The following is a 22,491-nucleotide window of genomic DNA, read 5'->3' as shown; positions in this document are numbered from 1 at the left end:
TTCCTCCATGTACCTGTCTAGTAGTCTCTTAAACTTCATGAGTGTATCTGCCTCCACCACTGACTCAGGCAGTGCATTCCACGCACCAGCCCCTCTCCGAGTAAAAAACCTTCCTCTAATATCTCCTTGTCCTTCGCACCCCTTACCTTAAAGCCATGTCCTCTTCTATTGAGCAGTGGTGCCCTGGGGAAGAGGCACTGGCTATCCACTCTATCTATTCCTCTTATTATCTTGTACACCTCTATCATGTCTCCTCTCATCCTCCTTCTCCCCAAAGAGTGAATCCCTAGCTCCCTTAATCTCTGAATCCTAGCTGTCAAGGACTCAACAGTTTACATTCTCAGTATTTTCCCTTTCTTCCTTTCTTTCTCCACAAACAACAGGAAATCTGCAGATGCTGGAAATCCAAGGTTCTGGAAGAACTCAGCAGGCCAGGCAGCATCTATGGAAAAGAGTAAACAGTCGATGTTACGGGCCGAGGCTCTTCATCAGGAAGCTGTCTGGTCTGCTGAATTCATCCAGCATTTTGTTCCTAAAAAGAAAATGAAGTTACAATCCAACCTCTGAAAAAAAAGTATGAATTTTTTTGCTAACACTGCATGGTGGGGTTTAAACTAGAGTTGCAGGGGGATGGGAACCAGAGTGCCAGAGTAGTCGGTGGAGACAGGTAAGACCTCAGACGATGTCAGGAGTCAAAAGGTTGAGCATGGTGCGACTAATGTCCTGAGCTGTGTATATTTCAGTGCAAGAGGTATCGTATGAGCTTAGGGCATGGATCAATTATGATGTTGTAGCCACGAGTGAGACTTGGTGGCAGGAGGGGCAGGGCTGGCAGCTCAGTATTCTGGGGGTTCCGTTACTTTAGGTGTGACAGAGTGGGTGGGTGTCAGAATAAATGGTAAGGATAGCAAGTGTAGGGTACCTTGGTTTTCAAGAGATACTGAGGCCCTGGTTAAGGAAAAAAAGGAAGGTGCCTAACAGGTATAGGCAAAAGGGGAGAAAAAGGTGCTTATGGAGTATAAAAAATGCAAGAGAACACCTAAGAAAGCAATCAGGAAGGCTAAAAGAAGGCATGAAGTTGTTCTAGCAGACAAGGTGAGGGGGATTCCCAAGGGATTCTACAGATACATCAAGAGCAAAAGGATTGCAAGGGACAGAACTGGTCCTCTGGAAGATCGGAATGGTAATCCATGTGTGGAGCAAAAACAGATGGGGGAGATTTTAAATAATTTTTTTTTGCATCTGTATTTACTCAGGAGACAGACGCAGAGTCTATAGAAGTGAGGAAAAGTGGCGTCAACTTCAGGGACCCTGTACAGATGACCAAGGAGGAGGTGTTTGCTACCCTGAGGCAATACAGGGTGGATTACTCCCCAGTGCCTGACAAGGTCTTCCCTCGGACCCAATGGGAGGCATTGCCAGGGCTCGAGCAGAGGTACTTAAATCATCCTTAGTGACAGGAGAGGTACCAGAGGACTGGAGGATAGCCAAAGTTGTTTAAAAAAGGCTCTAAACATAACCCAGGAAATTATATGCCGGTGAGTCTGACATCAGTCGTGAGAAAGTTATTGGAGGGTAGTCTAAGGGACTGGATATGGAAGTATTTGAGTAGATGTGGACCGATTAAGGATAGCTAACATGGGTCTGTGTGTGGCTGCCCAGCATTTAGGAGAAGTTTGGATAGGTACATGGATGGTAGGGGTATGGAGGGCTGTGGTCCCAGTGCAGGTTGATGGGAGTAGGCAGTTTAAATGGTTTCAGCAGGGACGAGTTGGGCCAAGGTTCCTGTTACAGTACTGTGCTGTACTTCTCTATGACTCTGTGTCTCTAGGAATGATTTTCTTATGGTATCGCTTTCAAAAATGTTGTATTGCAGCTTAACTATAACATGACTGTTCTCAGTACATTCTGAATGTATGGCCTAAAAAAATATTCATGTGGACTTTAAGAAGCATCATAGTAGGTGGAAGAAAAGTTATATTTGCACCATCTAGTTGTCCCTGAAAGAAATGCTATTTAGTTCTACCAAGTAAAACACTGATCTCTCATGCAGGTATTTACCAAAGTTGGCAATAGATATTACAGCTCCTGTGATAACAAACAGTTCAGATCACTGATCACAGTCGCCTTACATACAGCTGCCTGCAGGTCACCCTTGGGCAAGGTGTAGCACCTGCTTAGCCCCCTGATCAGGGCCACGTGAAGCCACGGGAACAGGTGGTGGACGGTCGTACGAGCAGCGGGTGCAGATCACAAGTCCTGGTTCTGTGACCACTGGCACCAGGCAGACCATCTCTGAAGATTGTTGATAACGGCTGGGGAGTTTGCGGGGTGGGGGGGTCACCCATTTTGTAAAGACACTGCCCAGAACAGGACAATGGCAAACCACTTCTGTAGAAAAATTTTACAAGAACGATCATGGTCATGGATAAAGAAAAGAGTAAGAACCACAGCATGAAACGGGCCTTTCCCAGAGGCAGATTGAAGACAGATGGAAGACTATCATCGCCCACATCATACGACAGGGCGCATAATGACGATAATGACCTACATATAATAACGTTTTGCATAACAGGCAGTTAGCTAATGCACGAACACTTATATCAAGGTCAAGTTTAAAGCATGGATAGGAAATTGGTATTGATATTGGTATTGGTTTATTAATGTCACATCTGCCAAGATACAGAGAAAGCTTGTCTTGCACACTGTTCGTACAGATTAAATATTTACACAATGCATTGAGGTAAAACAGTGACAATGCAGAATGAAGTGTAAAAGCCACTGAAAGCATGCAGTGCAGATAAACAATAAAAGTGCAAGATCATAACAAGGTAGATCGTGAGAACAGGAGACCACCTTATTGCACAAGATTCTGGAAACAGAAGGATAGGAGTTGTCCCCAAGCCCAGTTGTATGTACTTCCAGGATTTTATATCTGAGTAATGAGGACCGGAAAAAGATTCCTCTTCGACAAGGGTAGGGGACCAACTGTTCGTGATTGGCCACTGTTACACCTCACCTGGCCAAAGACTGTGCTGGTTCACTGAAGGAGACGATGAATCATGTCTTAACTGTTTGCCTTCATTGCGGGGTGGTCCCTGAGGTATGAAAAGCAGCCAATGTTTATCGCATCATGGGCTTTTCTTGTTGGGAGGCAGTAGGGATAGGTTGGTAGAGGACACTTGATTTGTGGATTAACCAAAATAAGTTCTCGGTCCACTTTGTGTTTTTGTGTGATGCTAGTCTGTGAAAATCAGCTGTTCTGTCCGACATTCTGAATCAAAGGAATTTCTTTGATTATTCACAGGACAGGAATGTTTTAATGGCACAATTAAGAACGGTGCAAACTTCAGATGATCAGACTGATATGACAGTAAGGAGTGAACTGATGATGTGAAAGCAGCAGTGGTAACAGCTTTGCCCTCTAGTGTTCAATGAGCAAGACTAATGAGAGCAAATGGACTTCATTCTGAACGTAGATCTGAATCAGAATCAGGTTTAATATCACCGGCAAATGTCGTGAAATTTACTAACTCTGCAGCAGCAGTATGATGCAATACATGATAATAGAGAGAAAAGACTGATTTACATAAAGTAGTTAAATTAAGATGAGTAGTGCAAAAAAAAACGCAAACTTTTTTTTAAATTCCATTTAGAAATCGTATGGCAGAGGGGAATAAGCTGTTCCTGAATCACTGAACGTGTGCCTTCAGGCTTCTGTTCCTCCTTCCTGAGAAGAAGACTTGTCCTGGGTAGTTGGGGTCCTTGATGATGGAAGCCGTTTTTCGCAGGCACCCCTCCTTGAATTTTTGTCTTGGATACTAAGAGGGCAGAACAGAGGTACCTCCCTCTTCTGATTATCCAAAAGGAAGGGCAGTTTATTGTGTTCCCTCTGTATAAACCATCGGTGAATCGCAGGTGAATCTGTGGAATTCATTGTCTCAAGTGGCTATGGAGGACAAGTCGTTGGGTATATTTAAGGCAGAGGCTAGATTCTTGATTAGTCAGGGCATGAAGGGATATGGGGAGAAGAGAGGAGACTGGGGCTGAGAAGGAAATGGATCAGACTCGATGGGCCAAATGGCCTAATTCTGTTCCTATATCTTATGGTCTTATAGATCGGCCTATGTGGGCCGAAGGCCGAAGGGCCTGTACTGTGCTGTACTATTCTATGTTCTATGTTCTATGTTACCGGTCTTCCAGGGCTGGCCTGGAATAGAACATCAATCTCTGGGATATTGCTGAAGAATCCCGGGGGCTTTAAAAAGATGATGTTACTATATTATGCATATTATAATGTATCAGATGTGGGAGACAGTCAAGTATCCTCCTGCTAACAATGACTTCCCATTTAAGGCCACTTTTTTCCCCTTCCCTTTCTTGAGACATTAGCTTGTTATTTAATCCTTGGTATAATAGTGTACAGAAAGATGCTAAAATGGAAATCAGACACTATATACCAAATTTTTTTAAAAAAACAAACTGTTGGAGGAACTGGGCATGTGGAGCAGTATCTTTGGGGGAAGAAGAAATGACTGAAAGGAATTCCTCTGGCAGGTCCTGTTGTTCCAGATCCCAGCGTCTGCAGTCAGTGTCTCCACCAATACGACACTCCCCATTTGCTCCTGTTGCCATCTTAATTTCCGGTTGACAAGAAGGCTGATTCCTCTGCCTGCAGTTGAAACCTCGTGAATAGTGAAGCCCTGGGTCATGTCATTAACGTCCAACCACCCCTTTTCACACACCAAATCTGCAGGTTTAACGCTGAAACGCTATCTCACTCTTCATCAAATAATTGATTTCAATTAATCTGTTAATTTGATCTCCCTGCTGGTAATAGAAAAGACTGTATACTCTTTTCCATAGATGCTGCCTGACCTGCCGAGTTCCTTCAGCATTCTGTGTGTGTTGTTTTAGATTTGCAGCATCTGAAGAATTTATTGTGTTTGTGATTTTCATTTATATTGCCTCTCTGGCTCACACAAAGTCCTCGTTAAACTTTCGGAACCTGCCCCATATGCACCACAACTCCTACCATATGGCTATTCAATTTAATTTAATGTTATTTTATATTGCTTTACTTTATACTTTATTGTCTCCAAACGTACAATCATCACAGCGATATTTGATTCTGCGCTTTCTGCTCCCTGGATTACAAATATTAAATATTAAAACTAGTAAATATTAAAATTTTAAATTACAAATCATTAACAGAAAATAGAAAAATAGAAAAAAAATAAATTTAATATATAGATTTCTTATTGCAATTTGTGGTTTTTTTAATACATTACATTGTACTGCTGCCATAAAATAACAAATTTCATGGCAAGTACCAGTGATAATAAACTTGATTCTGACTATTGACTTTGATCAGGAGTACGTCAGACCACACCATTCTCCGGGTCTGATGTGAATTATCGCACACAGGTGAATTACCTCGAGGTTTCAAATGTACCCAAGTCTCTAAAAGTTCATTTCATAGTACGTGATCTCAATGAATTTGTTTAATAAAGTATGACAAAGAAAATAATTAATTATGCATATAAACATAGCTGTGATTTCTGAGTTGCTGTGGTAAAGAAAACATTCATCGCCACCCCTCAGCCATCAGGCTTGTGAATAAAAGGAGATAACTACACTCACTTGCCCCATGTTTGAAATGTTCCTACAACTAACGATCTCACTTTACGGGCTCTTCATCTCATTGTCTCAAGTTCTCGTATTTATCGCTATTTATTTATATTTGTGTTTGCACAGTTTGTTGTCTTCTGCACGCTGGTTGATCTTTCATTGATCCTGTTACAGTTGCTATTCTATAGATTTACAGAGTATGCCCACAGGAAAATGAACTTCAGGTGACAGATATGTACTTGAATAATAAAATTTACTTTAAACTTTGAACTTCAATTGCTTTTAATTCAGCAGTGGTGACCTGTTGAAGTCTTTGCTGTTGACTTTGGAGTTCTGGGATTTAAACCCAGTGACAGTGATATACAGGCAGTCCCTGGGTTATGAACGTCCAACTTATGGACAACTCGTACTTACAAATGGACTGTCATAAAGCCTATTAGGTTAAAAATTTGAGTTAAATACAACGGTTCGTAATAATGAATGCGCGCACTACTTTGTGACGTTCGTGAAAATATTATGCGGCTTCAGCGGTTCGTCAGCTCGAGGAAGGAGAACGCCGTCCGCCATTTTAAGTTGGATCACGTTGCCGTTAACACTGTGTTGAGTGTGTAACTTTGTATTTGGCTTAAAACTTTCTCTTAAAGAGGTGAAACACCATCGGTCAATGGAAAAGCGTTAGGCTACAGTTGGTCAACGATCGGAACAATTTTAAAGGATGAAGTGATGATAGCATTTGAGGAAGAAGACTGGGAGCTAAGAATTCCAGAACCGGAGAAGTTTTTGATGAAAGAGTTAGCTGAAGCCTTTCGTCTCATTGAAGCAGGGATGGCAAAGTTAGAGGAGCAAGATCCTAATAGAGAGGGGTTCACCAAAGTTTACCGTACAGTTATTGCGGGCCTCAGCTGCTACAAGGCCATTTATGATGAGAAAAAGAAAATCTCTGCATAGAAAGGTGAAATATATATACTACATACTAAGACAAACATTGGACTAACTGATGCTAAATAAGAACTGTATGTACCTGTTCCGACTTACCTACAAATTTGACTTAAAGACAGACTTAGGAATGAATCTAGTTCGTGACCCCAGGACTGCCTGTACAGGAATTCCAGGCTAGACATACAAAATGCTGGAGGAACTCAGCAGGTCAGGCTGCACCTATGGAAATGAATAAACAGTCAGTGTTTTGGGCAGAGACCTTCAGGACTGGAAAGGAAGGGGGGAAGATGCCAGGTTCAGATAGTTGCAACTTGCAGAGCAACCTGCAGGTGGCAGTGTTTCCATGTGTCTGATGGCCTTCAACGTCTTGGGAGCAAAACTTAGAGCTTTGGGGATGCTGTTGGAGAGCAACTCCTGAGAACTTGATCGAGGTATCTTTAGTTTCTTAACCTTCCACAGAATCACAGCGTGGTTATAACAGGGAATGACGCAGTTCAGCCCCCCAAATCAAAACTCGTTCTACATTAAAACAATTCAGTATCTCTCTAACCCCTGCTTTTTCTTAGGCCTACCCTGAATGTCAAGGTAAAGCTAACACTTTTTCTATTTCTATTTGTGCTTTGTCAATTCTTCCATGACGATATACAGTGTCCCTTATCTTATACCTGTCATTTTATATTGTTAGAGCAAACTTAGGATCTTCGTGTTTTATCTTTGACAGACACCATAATCACATGTATTCTGGATGTATTGGGGAGAAGACAGGGCAATGGAGTTGAGAGTAATAATAAATCAGCCATGATGGGATGGCGGACAGGACTCGATGGGCCGAATGGCCCAAGTGTGATCCTGTCTCATGGTCTTATGGGGCGGCACGGCAGTGCACAACGCTCTACAGTACAGGGGACCCGGATTCAATTTCCACCGCCGTCTGCAAGGAGTTTGTACGTTCTCCCCGTGACCATGTGGGTTTCCTCCGGGTGCTCGGGTTTCCTCCCACAGTCCAAAGGCGTACCGGTTGGGAGGTTAATTGGTCATTGTAAACTGTCCTGTGACTAGGCTAGGATTAAATTGGGGAATCGCTGGGCAGTGTGGTTTGAAGGGCCGGCAGGGCCTATTCTGGTGCTTTATCCCAGTAAATAAATAAACAAACAAACAAACAAACCAGCTGTTCTTAACAACTGTAATTTTGATACCTATATCCCAATTCTCCGACAAAGCCTTTTATATTGTGAAAACAATTCCTTGAGAATGCCTCAACCCTTCTGATGCCTCTCCCCACCCAGTTTGCAAAACTTAACTGGCCTGTCTAGGTGAGATATTCCTGTTTCTTATCACTCTGTTTCATTTGGTTTCCCATGGGCATATTACTTCTTTCCTCTTTCTGTCACGTTTTGCGCTACGTATCTTGTGGAGGATAAGGAATCAATAATTTTGTTATCGGCATATATTCTGGGTTAGAATGTCAATCTAAAGATCTCTTATCTTTTAAATAGCTTGAAACTCTAAAGCTTTATGCATCTATACTTTAAAATGAAATAATCAGTTTGTACTTATCAGTTCTGTCTACCACAGTTTGTGGCCCAATTTCATATTGCTACACATTGATGTCATGCTTTTCGACACCGTGCCCTGTGCAAAAATCGCTATCGATTAATCACCTTGCTATGCTGTCTCCACAGATAATGATCAAACATTTCTTTAGTTTAGAATTAATAGACCCTAAATAGCCAACATGTAATTAATATTCTGAATGAGCAAACTAATTGAAAAAGGCATATTCTAAAACATTCTAAAAGGTGGAGGAGATTTCATTGAGTTATTTAACATTATATGACCCTAAGACCATAAGACATAGGAGCAGAAATAGGCCATTTGGCCCATCGAGTCTGCTCTGTCATTCCATCATGGCTGATTTATTATCCCTCTCAACCCCATTCTCCTGCCTTTTTCCCCATAACCTTTGACACCCTTAGTAATCAAGAACCTACCAACCTCTGCTTTAAATATACTCAATGACTCAGCTTCCACAGCTGTCTGCAGCAATGAATTCAACAGATTAACCACCCTCTGGCTAAAGAAATTCTTCCTCATCTCTGTCCTAAGTGGACGTCCCTCTACTGTAAGGCTGTGTCCTCTAGTCTGAGGCTCACCCGCTATAGGAAACATTCGCTCCACATATCTGGGCCTTACAATATTTGATAGATTTCAATGAGATCCTCCCCGATTCTTCTAAACTCCAGCAAGTACTGGCCCAGAGTCATCAAACACTCCTCTTATAATAAGCCTTTCATTCCCAGAATAATTTTCATCAACCCTGTCCAATGTCAGCACATCCTTTCTTAGATAAGGGGCCCCAAAGCCCCCAGTTCTGATGAAGGGTCTCGACTCAGAACGTTGACTGTTCACTCTTTCCTGCCGATGCTGCCTGGCCTGCTGAGTTCCTCCAGGTTTTGTGTGTGTCGCTTTGGATGTCCAGCATCTGCAGATTTCCTTGTGATTGAGAACCTTAAGGATGCCTTCTTCCTCTTCCTTAACGCTGAGGGCAGGTAATTTCCACTATGGAGTTGTGAAGGATGGGGAAAAGGAAATACCAAGTACCGAGTCAATGAGCAGCACACCGAAAATGCTGGAGGAACTCAGCAGGCCAGGCAGCATCCATGGAAAAGGGTACAGCCAACGTTTCAGGCCAAGACCCTTCTCTAGTACTGCCAAAGAGTCTCAGCATGATACGTCAGCTGAACTCTTTTCCATAGATGCTTCCTGGCCTGCTGGGTTCCTCCAGCGTTTTGTGCACCTTGCTTGGATTTCCAGCGTCTGCAGATTGTCTCTCGTTTGTGACAGAGGAAATGAGGTCCAGTTGACGGAGATTCAAAGAAATGGAGCTAAATTTAAAATGCAGAACCTTAAAGATGCCTTCTTCCTCTTTCTTTGCATTTCCTTAGGGCTGAGGCCAGATTGTTTCTTCTCTGGCTGTGCGAGGAAAGAGAGAGAATGCACAGAAATGAAGTCTGTTTGAAAATAGGCAAGGAGAGCACAGCAGACTCAATAGGGCATAGAGCAGGGGACAGATTATAAAACAGGACGAGAAAAAAGACGGTCAAGAATGAAGTAAGAGCAACTGCTTTGGAAGAATGAGATGAATTATTCATCACTGTATCAGTATTTCTAACGGAAAAGAGAAATTAAATGCAATAAGAGATTGTAACAAACCATTTACAATCAGAAGGACTGAAAGGTGGCTCTAGGTAAATCAGAGCTGGGACTTAAAGAATACAGGCCACAGTATTTAGAAATGGAAGTAAGGGAAAAACGGAACCTGAATGGTTGTGGGAAATATAATGTTAACAGGAAAAGTCTCAAGACAAGCTCTCTCATTTTTTTTGCAGATATGTCTCCTTACTGTGACAGATGTAGTAATGGAGAGGCTTCATTAATTCATATGTTTTGGTCATGTTCGAGCCTTGAAAAATATTGGGAAAATGTATTCCAAACTTCTTTTGTACTTTTTAAAGTTAATTTTAAGCCCAATCCTTTGACTGCCTTATTTGGTATTGTTGAGGAAAGCGCTATCATTTTGGAGCCTTCTCAATTGTGGGTACTGGCTTTTATTTCTCTTATGGCTAGGAGGGCGATCTTGCTTAAATGGAAGGAGGTTGCCCCCCCCCACACACACACATGCTCAATGGTTATGCGATGTTATGTCATGTTTAAATTTAGAAAAGATTCGTTGTTCGATTTCTGATTCTAACCAAGATTTTCAAACGCTATGGGGACCGTTTCTGAACTATTTTAAAAATCTTTGAATTGTTATCATTATTAAAATATAGATCTGGGCCATTATTATAAAACACTATATGGTAAAGTACTCATTTTTCCTCTTGTTTTTTTTACCAACCAGCTTTGTCTTGGTCATGGGAGTAGATTTTTTATAATATAATTAACCATATTATTGTATTTCATAATTGAATTTATTTTATTTGATTTATCATGAATATGGGATACTGTGATTGTATCAGTGTGATTTATGTATAGTGCATTTTGTGCTATCTTATTTTGATTTATAATAAGTATCCTTATGAATTCTGTATTTGTGTATATGAAATTTAATAAAAATATTGGAAAAAGAAAGAAAGAACAGGGAAAAAAATCATTCCTGTGGGCAGTAAAAGACAGGAAGGGTTAATCGCGGCTTTGGAGTAGAAATACACAAATTAGGGAAATCAGTAATAACATAGATTAACATGGTGGTGGGAGGGGGGGGGAAGAGTCTGCTGGTTCTCAAATCGGGTGAGCTCCAATAAACGTAGCTTCAGACTGTAACGTTGAAACAGCGACTTGCTCACCTCCCCTTCTCGCTGTTGAAGGGGTGACACTTCTCTGTCCCTTGTTAGAGAGAGAGACAGAGCCTGTGGCATGTCAAAGTGCTGGGTTGTAGACTAGTTTCTGATGGGCCTGCTTCATGGTCTCCTTGGAAGCTTTGCTATTGCATGCTTGGTGGGTGCTGAGCACTGATGCTTCCTGCTGGAACAAATGGAGGGAGGGAGGGAGGGGGAAGGAAGGGGGGGAAGGAAGGAGGGAGGGGGAAGGGGAGGGGGAAAGGGAGGGAGAAGGGGAAGGGGAGGGGGTAGGGGAGGGGGAAGGGGAGGGGGAAGAAAGGAGGGAGGGGGAAGGGAGGGAGAAGGGGGAAGGGGAAGGGGAGGGGGTAGGGGAGGGGGAGAAGGGGAAGGGGAGGGTTGATGCTTTGCTGCTGCTTGTGCGTGGGAGGGAATGGACGGGGGCTTTGGGGCTCTAACGTTTTTCTGTCATTTATTTTTTGGGGGTTTCTTGTTTCGAGGATGTTTGCAAAGTTTAAGAACTTCAGGTTGTATACTGTATACATTCTCTGAAATTAGATGAAACCACTGAACCATTAATAATCTTAAGTGAATATGGCTACCACAAAATGAATCAGCCTGAAGAATTAAGTGAAGGAGATATGGGAATGGAATTCCTGTGATGAGTGTAAAAATATTTTCTACACAATATGTTAGAAGAAATAAATAATTTCTCAATGGTGGTATTGAAACAGCATTGCACGAGGAATGCGGTCACCTCCTGTCTACTCTTCATACTTCCTGCATCTTCAACTGTTCCATGAGCGTCCATGCAAGTTAGTTTGTTATACAGTGTGAATTATATTAAAATTAAAGAGTTGCAACTTTTGGAAGTAATTGGAATGAGGTCAGAACTTATTACACTATTAATAAGTTCCATGGTCTTATGGTGTTCAGTTTCAAGGCTGGGGGCGGGGGAAAGGGGAGAAACAGAGGCCACTAATATGACAATCAATGGGAAAAAATTTGGGGTTTTGAAAGATTTGGCTTAACCCAGTGTTCGCTTAGCTTATAAAACAGGCTAACAGGTGAGAATAAATAGATCGCAGTGGCGACAGAATTCACTAAAGAAAGGCTGAATCAGGGTCAGTTGGAGCATATTTGCTTTGTTAGAATGACTTGTTTTCTCACTGTAAGTGAAAGGACCAAAGAAACAGTAGTCATCAGGATTAATGGTAGTTGCTGTCCTGGTGAGCTGGCATGCTCTCAGCGAAACAGGAATGGACACTTCTCCTATGTCAACAGATCTCTCAATGGTCCATGAACTCATGAACACTACCTCATTCTTCTTTTTTGGCACTATATACTTACTTTGAAATTGAGTTTGGATTAGCTTTATCTGTCACACGTCTACCGAAACATCGAAACATACAGCAAACTGCGCCGTTCTGCGTCAGCTCAAATCGGTGAGGGTAATACTGGGCAAGTGCCCTCAACTCACTAACCCTGACTCGTGCATCTTCGGACTGTGGGAGGAAACTGGAGCACCTGGGGGAAACCCATGTGGCCACTGGGCAAACGTTCAAACTCCTCACGGGCTGCACTAGGAATTGAAGCCTGATCATAGGTTGCTGGCGCTGGAAAGCAACATGTTAACCGCCAATGCTACTTATAGTAACTTTATGTCTTTGCTGCCACAAGTAACAAATTTAACGTAGAACATAGAACATAGAATAGCACAGCACAGTACAGGCCCTTCGGCCCACAATGTTGTGCCAACCATCAAACCCTGCCTCCCATATAAGCCCCCACCTTAAATTCCTCTATATACCTGTCTAGTAGTCTCTTAAACTTCACTAGTGTATCTGCCTCCACCACTGACTCAGGCAGTGCATTCCATGCACCAACCACTCTCTGAGTAAAAAACCTTCCTCTAATATCCCCCTTGAACTTCCCACCCCTTACCTTAAAGCCATGTCCTCATGTATTGAGCAGTGGTGCCCCAGGGAAGAGGCGCTGGCTATCCACTCTATCTATTCCTCTTATTATCTTATACACCTCTATCATGTCTCCTCTCATCCTCCTTCTCTCCAAAGAGTAAAGCCCTAGCTCCCTTAATCTCTGATCATAATGCACACTCTCTAAACCAGGCAGCATCCTGGTAAATCTCCTCTGTACCTTTTCCAATGCTTCCACATCCTTCCTATAGTGAGGTGACCAGAAATGGACACAGTACTCCAAGTGTGGCCTAACCAGAGTTTTATAGAGCTGCATCATTACATCGCGACTCTTAAACTCTATCCCTCGACTTATGAAAGCTAACACCCCATAAGCTTTCTTAACTACTTTATCCACCTGTGAGGCAACTTTCAAGGATCTGTGGACATGTACCCCCAGATCCCTCTGGTCCTCCACACTACCAAGTATCCTGCCATTTACTTTGTACTCTGCCTTGGAGTTTGTCCTTTCAAAGTGTACCACCTCACACTTCTCCGGGTTGAACACCATCTGCCACTTCTCAGCCCACTTCTGTGTCCTATCAATGTCTCTCTGCAATCTTCGACAATCCTCTACACTATCTACAATACCACCAACCTTTGTGTTGTCTGCAAACTTGCCAACCCACCCTTCTACCCCCACATCCAGGTCGTTAATAAAAATCATGAAAAGTAGAGGTCCCAGAACAGATCCTTGTGGGACCCCACTAGTCACAATCCTCCAATCTGAATGTATTCCCTCCACCACCACCCTCTGCCTTCTGCAGGCAAGCCAATTCTGAATCCACCTGGCCAAACTTCCCTGGATCCCATGCCTTCTAACGTTTTGAATAAGCCTACTGTGTGGAACCTTGTCAAATGCCTTACTAAGTTCCATATAGATCACATCCACTGCACTACCCTCATCTATATGCCTGGTCACCTCCTCAAAGAACTCTATCAGGCTTGTTAGATACGATCTGCTCTTCACATCATATAAGACAGTGATAATAAACCTGATTCTGATTCATCGACTTGATGAGTCATTTGCGTTGTGAAAATCTCCTGGGCTATAGATGGAAAAGATATGACTCCAAGTGATGCCACAATCTGTGCTCAGAAAATGATGTCTTGTTACATACACCTGTTCGGGTGCATTCTCCAGTTACTTTATAAGGTAATCGTAGCCTTCAGCCAGGAGCAGATGTCATCAGGTGGTTCCTAACCTTCACCGAATGTTTCGACCCTTAACCGCGACACTCTCCAGTTGGTGGGCCGGCAGTGGTGGTCAAATCACTGCCTGTCTGCTCCTGGCTTCCAGCTTCCCTCCTCTCACCTACTCCAAATCCAACAAGAAGCTCGCTCTGCCTCTTCCCCCATCCTACAAGCTGCTTGTTTTTTGCTCCTTTCATCCAGGCCCAGATCTGACAACTGGGCATCTTCTTATGGCTTCCTTTAGATCAGTGGTCCTCAACCACCGGGCTGCAAAGCATGCGCTACCGGGCCGTGAGGAAACAATATGATTTGGCGATATGAGTCAGCTGCACCTTTCCTCGTTCCCTGTCATGGCCACTGTTGAGTTTGAACGCATGCGAGGTCATTACCCGCGCGTCATCCATGTCAGCGCGGGAAGGAGATCAACTCCTCGAGCTTGCAAATGACGGCCGGCTGGAAAGTATGTTTGACATAACATCTCTGCTGGCATTCCGGATCAAAGTCATGGCTAAGAATCCTGAGATAGTCAGGAAAGCACTGAAAACATTGCTTTCATTTCCAACATATCTCTGCAATGAATGCAACAAAAACTAAATTGCAGAATAGACTGGACACAAGGAACCCCCTTCGACTATTGCTGTCTCCCATCACCCTTCGATGGCACCATGTTGTTGCAGGGAAACAAGCCCAGGGCTCCCACTGATTCAGCGATATTGATGTGTTGCAATGATTTTATACGTTCATATGGGGAAAATATGTGCTGTGTGTTTAATATCCAAACGTTACTTAAAATGTTATGATGCTATTGACTTATATAACCATATCACAATTACAGCACGGAAACAGGCCATCTCTGCCCTTCTAGTCCATGCCGAAAGCTACTCTCACCTAATCCCACCGACCTGTACTCAGCCCACAACCCTCCATTCCTTTCCTGTCCATATACATATCCAATTTTATCTTTAAATGATAATATCGAACCTGCCTCTACCACTTCTACTGGAAGTTCGTTCAATACTCACTTCAAGCTCCCCTGTCCTCCCCTGATAATTGACTTATCACTATATTCATGCGAGAAAAATATGTGCTGTGTGTTTAATATTAAATTCGTTAGATAAACCTTTTTAGAAAGGAAATTGAGTGTATTAGCCACTTATCACCTATATTCCGGTCGTGATTAACACCCCCCCCCCCGAACAGAGTCGCCAAAAACGATTTGTAGAAAAAAAATCCTACACGCATGCGCACTGGTGCCCGCGCAAGGCTTCATGGTCATTGTAGTCTTTCTCGGGGTAAACCCAGCGGATTTGACCGCTACATACTCTTGTCCGTTGGCAACCCCACCACCCACACCCCCTCCCCCCCGCCCCCCCGGTCGGCCGGTCGGCAAGAATATTGTCAATTTGAAACCGGTCCGTAGTGCCAAAAAGGTTGGGGACCCCTGCTTTAGATGATATAATTCCTGATTACGTATAATTTGTAGCAATCAATTAGTAGCTAACAATTTTGCATAAATAACATTCCCAGTCAGAAAATAACGTAAATATTATAGAATTTTTCACAAGTGGGCTCAGTTTGAGCTCTAAAAAATTGTCTCATTTTTATAGGAGGCTCTGTAGATAAAACTCATCTTGTGAATGAACGAACCACCAAGCACACAATTACAGCGTTGAGACGGAGAAAAGACAACACTGTCCTTTTAAATGTCATCCGAATGCTTCTATCATAGAACTGAAGGTTTTGTCGTTGCTTGGCAACTGGAAATTACGCCTCCTAGCAACTGCTGTACCAGGTATACCAATGTACTTACTCTGTTTGTAAACAGCGTGTCTTACTTGAAACTGAAAAATGAGACTTTAAATTAGGATTATCTTTCAAACATCTCTGAACTGACTATGCTGGGGGGAGCACTTGATATCACTTGAATATGGCATGACATCGGCGTTTGGGGAAATCAAACTGCATGTCCTGATATACTTCTTGAAAGCTCTGAGACTGAGATGGCTGGTGTGTCTGTGTTTGTAGCTTTTCGACAACAGATGAAGACTTTATGCCTGAATGATTTCCCGTGTGCTACTGGCAGCTGGGTAAGGGAATTAATGCCTTTTGTCTACTTAAAGGCCAAGTTAGATTTCACTCAGATAAATTGACAAGGAGGTAACGACTAAGCGTTTGAGAAGTTAACTTGAAATCAACTAAATCTCAGTGGAAAATTTTCTAACAACGGTTCCCCCTTCTTGTTCATAATTTCTTCAAGTTGAATCCCAGAAATGTTAATTCTGTTGCTCACGGGTGTCGCATATTTCTAGATTTTCTGCTTCTATTCCAACGGGAATGTGTGAGTTGGTGATTTTATCCCCAAGGGTTATAAACGAAACCTTGGGATTTTCATCTATATTTCATTCTCCTGCTCAACATTACCTTTGGAATTGTTTTACTAAAATACAAATAAAACTAATCATAAGCATGAGAGACGCAACAAAACAGAGGATTGAGTTATTAAATGTAGAAATGGTGGGTGATATACGGATCTTCAGGAAATTGTTTTTTTATTGATACATCATGGAGTAGGCCCTTCTGTCCTTTTGAGCCATGTTGCCCAGCAACCCACCGATTTAATCCTAGCCTAATCACGAGACAATTTACAATGACCAATTAACCCACCAGCCTTCCTTGTACTGCGAAAGTAAACCGGAGCACCCGGAGATCTCCGGGAGAACGTACAAACAGTATTGGGAATTGAACCCAGGTCACTGGTACTGTAAAGTGTCATGCTAACCACTACTCTACCGTGCCGCCCCAAATCAAATAACACAAAGGCACTGATGGCCTGGTGTTCCTTAACAGTGCAAAGAATTAAAAGAAACATGGCTACACAGACAGGGGGTCTACGGGGGATCTAACAACTTTCACAGAAATACCTGAAGCCATCATTAATCTTGAATAATGAATTTCCACCAAAGTCCAACACCTCAGACTTTCTCTTACATTTTCTCCCCTCCTCTTACCACCTCCCAATAATGTTCTTGCTCTCTGATCCATTAAAAAGTGTCCTCCAGAATGGGTATCCCAGAGCTTGGGTGATGGTCCACAAACATCATTCTGGGGTTGAGTATTTAGATTTGATTAGATTATGAGAACACTCAGTCCTCTTTTATTGTCACTTAGAAATGCATACATGCATTAAGAAATGACACAATGTTTCTCCGGAGTGATATCACAGAAAACAGGACAAACCAAAGCCTAACACTGACAGAACCACATAATTATAACATATAGTTACAGCAGTGCAAAGCAATACCATAATTTGATAAAGAACAGACCATGGGCACAGTAAAAAAAAGTCTCAGTCCCGAGTCAATCTACTCCCGAGTCCCCGATAGCAGGCCGCAAAAGGGAGAAACTCCCTACCATAAACCTCCAGGCACCGTCAACTTGCCGATACCTTGGAAGCAGCCGACCACAGCCGACACTGAGTACATCCGTCCGAAAACTCCGAGCTTCCGACCAACCTCTCCGATACAGCCTCCCGAGCGCCTTCGACCTCTCCCCGGCTGCTGAAACACACAAAGCTGAGGATTTCGGGGCCTTCAACTCCGGAGATTCCGGTTACCACACGGTAGCAGCGGCAGCAAAGCGGGCATTTCAGAAGTTTTCCAGATGTTCCGCTGTGCTCTCACGTCTGTCTCCATCAAATCAGGATTGTGCATGGTCCCCTACTTGACAGATAACAGATATCACCACCGAAGTGGCCGCGTGTGCTGTCGTTGTGCCGCCATCTTCTCCCCCCTCCTGAGGGGAGAAATATTTTCCGCATTTCTCCTCTTATTTCAGACAAGTCTGGCTTAAAAGGCTAATTTCATTAAATTTTGTACTAATATGGAAATACCCGGGCAACGGAAAGAAAACGGAATAATGTTTAGGGTTGTTAGAGCGGACTGGATGATGTTGCGGTTTTAGTAGATTTGAGTGAGGACAGAGGTAGGTGAGGATGAGTGGAAAGAACAGAGGAGCAGTCTGGGTCCAGATTGGTAGTCTGAAAAGAAGAAGAAATGGTAACAGGAAAAGGAAGGAATGTGAAGTAGAGGCCAAAGGAAGGATGGCAAATGACAGTAGAGTGCTGAAAGGTGAGTTGGTAACACTGGACAACAAAGATTTTGCTTCCTGAATACCTTCAGGTATATCTTATGAATTTTGGGCTACTGATCATGAAATTCACCATGAAATTTCACTATCATGCACCATTTTTAAAATAAACGTATGTTTATTGTTTCAATTCATAATTCGTCAATTAAAATGTTGCCTACCATGTAAGCTGGAAAGTTTCCTATCTTGTCCAGGCAGGCTTAGGTGGCGTGGCTGCTGCATGGCAGGACAGGTTTTAGTAATAATTATTGGGTTCAGGACTGTAAGGATGGAATTTGCTTTCACCAGGCACAAAAATTTCTATGAAGAACTTTGATATTTGAGATAGATGCTTCCCGGAATAACTGATGCCAAGATTAAGGAAAGCGTTTTTGTTGGTCCACAAATCAAACAGGTCATCAATGACAGGCAATTTGAAGAACTTCTAGTAGGACCGGAGAAAATCACATGGAAGGCATTCAAGGAAGTTGTTGAAGTTTTTCTCAGCATCTACAGAGCACCAAGCTAGATGCAGCTGGTTGAAAGCATGCTTCAAGCATATAAAACCATGAAATGCAACATGTCACTAAAGATTAATTTTCTGCATTCCCATTTAGACTTCTTCCCTGCAAATCTTAGTGCTGCTAATGACAAGCATGGTGGAAGGTTTCACCAGGACATCGCTGTCATGGAGAAAAGATAACAGGGCAACTGGAATCCATCAACGCTGGCAAATTATTGTTGGACACTTAAGCAAGAAGCCTCAGACACTGAGTACAAATGAAAATCATTAACAAAATTTTTTTAACATAGCAACACACACAAAATGCTGGTGGAACGCAGCAGGCCAGAGAGCATCCATTGGAAGAAGCACAGTTGACGTTTCGGGCCGAGACCCTTCATCAGGGCGAACTGAAAGAAGAGATAGTAAGAGTAATCAGCTAGTCCTGACGAAGGGTCTCTGCCCAAAAAGTCGACTGTGCTTCTTCCTATGGATGCTGTCCGGCCTGCTGCATTCCACCAGCATTTTGTGTGTGTTGCTTGAATTTCCAGCATCTGCAGATTTCCTCATGTTTGCATTTTTAACTTAGTTGAACTATTGCAAAGCATCAGCACCATTATGCAATTAGACACATTATGTTCAATAAAAGTTACTTTGTTGTTTCTCCAAATTTCTACGTGATGCAAGTAGTCTGAAATTATATTTGTGTTCATCTCCAAGCACTCTATCATAAACAAAAAAAAATTCTGAGGAAGCAACACTTTTGAAAAAATTTGTTGTCCAGTGGTATAATTCAAGCTGATATTGAGCTCAGTTCAAAGCCCTGGTCACCGAGATCCGTGGACGAGTGAGGCAGAGGATTAAAGGGATAAACTTGTGGTCTGATCCCGCACGATTCGATCACACGCCCATTTTTTTCCAGCGTGCTGTGTTTATTTCTGATCCCTAGCAGCTGCGTTATTTTATTTGTGGAATAATATTATTCCACATCAGCAATTCAACACATTATGTCAATTAGCATTGCACAACACTCTTTGCATAGTCATTGTGATGACTTGTACTTCAATGTTCAAAGAGAAAAAAAATATATTGGCCCCAGAAAGTTTGAACCAGTGTAGCTGCAACTTTGGTTCATCGGCCTCATTAGAGGAGTACCAGTGAGCTATTCGTGGCTTTGGAAGCAGCCCATCTCTAACAGAGAGACAAAAAAAAGTTCTTCTTGGGGTGCTGTAGGGCTCAGGAGAGGCCATCATGGAGGCATGGGGAGGAACTGGGTGTTAAATAGGCAGGGGCAAAGGGGTTAGTCAGGAGGCACAGATTGTTGGCAAATAATGGCCAACAGTGACTTCCGGCTTTTAACTAGATCAGCCAATTAAGTTAATGTTTGAACCACCTGGATCAATTTATTCCATTGTCTGTTTCAGGATTAGAGAGTATCCCCTTATGTCTCATAAATCTTTGCTGGTATCATCATAGACTTGTGCAAATTCTATGAAAAATGGTGTGTATGTAGAAGATTTGCTTTAGAAGTGAATGTGGAAGATATAGTTAGTACCTCAGCAGAAAATATGACAATAGGTGATGGGATTAGCTGATGCCTGTCACACTGTGACAGGAGACTTTAATCAGATTAGTTTGCAGAAATCCCTGCCTAATTACAACCTCAACTGCAATTCCAGAGCACCCAACACACCCGACCACTGCTCTACCCCCATCAGGGATGCTTACCACTCCATCCCTCACTCGCACTTAGGTAAATCCGGCCACCGGACATCTGCCTACATACATACAGCGACTGAAGAACTTGGCACCAGTGAAGAGGCACTCACAACACGCTGGAGGAACTCAGCAGGTCGGGCAGCATCCGTGGAAAAGATCGGTCAACGTTTCGGGCTGACCTGCTGAGTTCCTCCAGCGTGTTGTGAGTGTTGCTTTGACCCCAGCATCTGCAGATTATTTTGTGTTCACCAGTGAAGAGGACTACGAACAGCTGGACGGCAAAAGCAGAGGAGCAGATTTGGCATTACATTGGACCCTATCCAAGGATTCACCAGTGGACCTAAATGAATACATAAGTCAGTGCCTGCCTTAGAAAGGACCTGGACCCATTCTATTTTAGCCTACCACCACAACAGGTCAACAGCAGACGCACCTCCTCTGGCTCTTGTCTCTGATCTGGGCCATTTGGACAGGAACTCGAGCGTCAGGCTGCCGTTCATTGGTGATGAACGCAATCATCCAATCCAAGCACAGCATCATGCTTTAAGACCCGGGCCTCTGGTCCTCCCTCTGCAACTAGATGCAACTTCCTCATCGGCAGACATCAATCAGCGAGGACTGGTTCACCTCAAGGCTGCGCGCTTAGCTCCTTGCTCTGGTCTCTTTTCACGCAAGACTGTGCGGCCAAGTACAGCACCAGCGCCATCTTCTAACCTGCTGAGGACACGATTGTGGTTGGCAGAATCGCAGGGTGTGGTGACTCAGCTTGCTGGTGTTAGGTCGGACATCTGCTTGAGTGGTTCCTCAAAAAACAACCTCTCGCTCAGTCGTAGAAAAATTAAACTTGTTACCATGCTGTATTTCTAAATAAAGATAAATAAATAAATTCCTGGGTGTTAACATATCAGATGACCTGTCCAGGACCCGGTACTTAGATGCCATCATAGGATGCCATCTGGCCCATCGGGCCTGCTCCGTCATTCAATAAGATCATGGCATCTAGCCATGGACTCATCCCCATCTACCTGCCTCGAGTGGGCAACATCCACCATCACAGATTTCCACCACCCATATTTTCACAACTAATACAGAGCAGGAGGTGCAGCAGCCCAATTTCCAAGCACCGCCAAGTTCAAGACCGCTATTTCCCTTCAACCATTCAGATCTTGAGCCAACTTGCAAGGCCCCAATTATTACCTCAGTGTGGCAACGTTATGGCCACTTTGACCAACTTGCACGACAATTTGTTGTAATTGTTTTCTTGTAAAAATTGTGCTTAATTTGTGTTTTTCCTGGTGAATGTTGCTTAAGTGATGCGACGTGACTGCGATGCTGCGGCAAGTAAGTTCCTCGTTGCATCCGTGCAGATGACAATAAATTTGACTTGGCTTTGCTGTGTCTGTGGGTGGCAAGAAAAATTGTCTAAGGCTACAACAGGATGAACATCAGACTGAAAGTTAGGCAGATGGATTTCTGACAAATGCGAGGTGATTCATTTATGAAAGTCATGTAGGGGTAGTACGTTAACAGTAAACTGTAGGAGACTCGGGAACATTTTAAAGATCCAAGGTTATCGTTCTCTGAAAGTGGCAACACAGATAAGCTTGTTTTCCCTTGAGTGGAGGAGGCTAAAGGCTGATTTATACTTCTGCGTCAAATGGACGCTGTAACCTACGCAAGTGGCCTACGTGCATTGTGAGCATCTATACTTGTGTGTTGGTGTGTCTGCGTCGCTTTGCAATTCGCACACGTCACGCATGTGCACACACCTGCTCGTGCAAGGCTTCATGGTCATGGTAGTCTTTCTCGGGGTAAACAAGTTTAAAGCGAGCATCTTTTTTCATAAAAGCGAAATGTATCCTCCATAATTTTGGAGGTCTGTAAATCTTTATGGAAAACTTTGCAGCCAGAGTTCCTTCCCTGCCCTTCAGTTGCCCAATGGGAAGCTATTGCAACACAGGAGGAAATGCGATGCTACCAAGCGGACCAATCACAGTTGTTGTGGTCTGCGTTGCCGTGACCCGTAGTTACATTTTGGCAGAGGTGCGCGTCAGGCTACGGCGTAGAG

General features: G+C 43.2%; 1 protein-coding gene across 1 annotated transcript in view; it reads left to right on the top strand.

The window, feature by feature from the left end:
• The window catches only part of LOC134338382 (leucine-rich repeat-containing protein 43-like), a 128,716-nt gene that overhangs the window by 26,118 nt on the left and 80,107 nt on the right, over positions 1-22,491 (top strand). The window contains 2 exon segments of the mRNA XM_063034171.1: positions 15,943-16,007; positions 16,103-16,164. Of these exon segments, the coding sequence (XP_062890241.1) occupies positions 15,943-16,007; positions 16,103-16,164 (127 nt within the window).

The sequence above is a fragment of the Mobula hypostoma genome, chromosome 27, assembly GCF_963921235.1.
Source record: "Mobula hypostoma chromosome 27, sMobHyp1.1, whole genome shotgun sequence".
Lineage (NCBI taxonomy): Eukaryota > Metazoa > Chordata > Chondrichthyes > Myliobatiformes > Myliobatidae > Mobula > Mobula hypostoma.
Note: the sequence above shows the minus strand (reverse complement) of the source record. Positions and strands in the feature narration are given on the sequence as shown.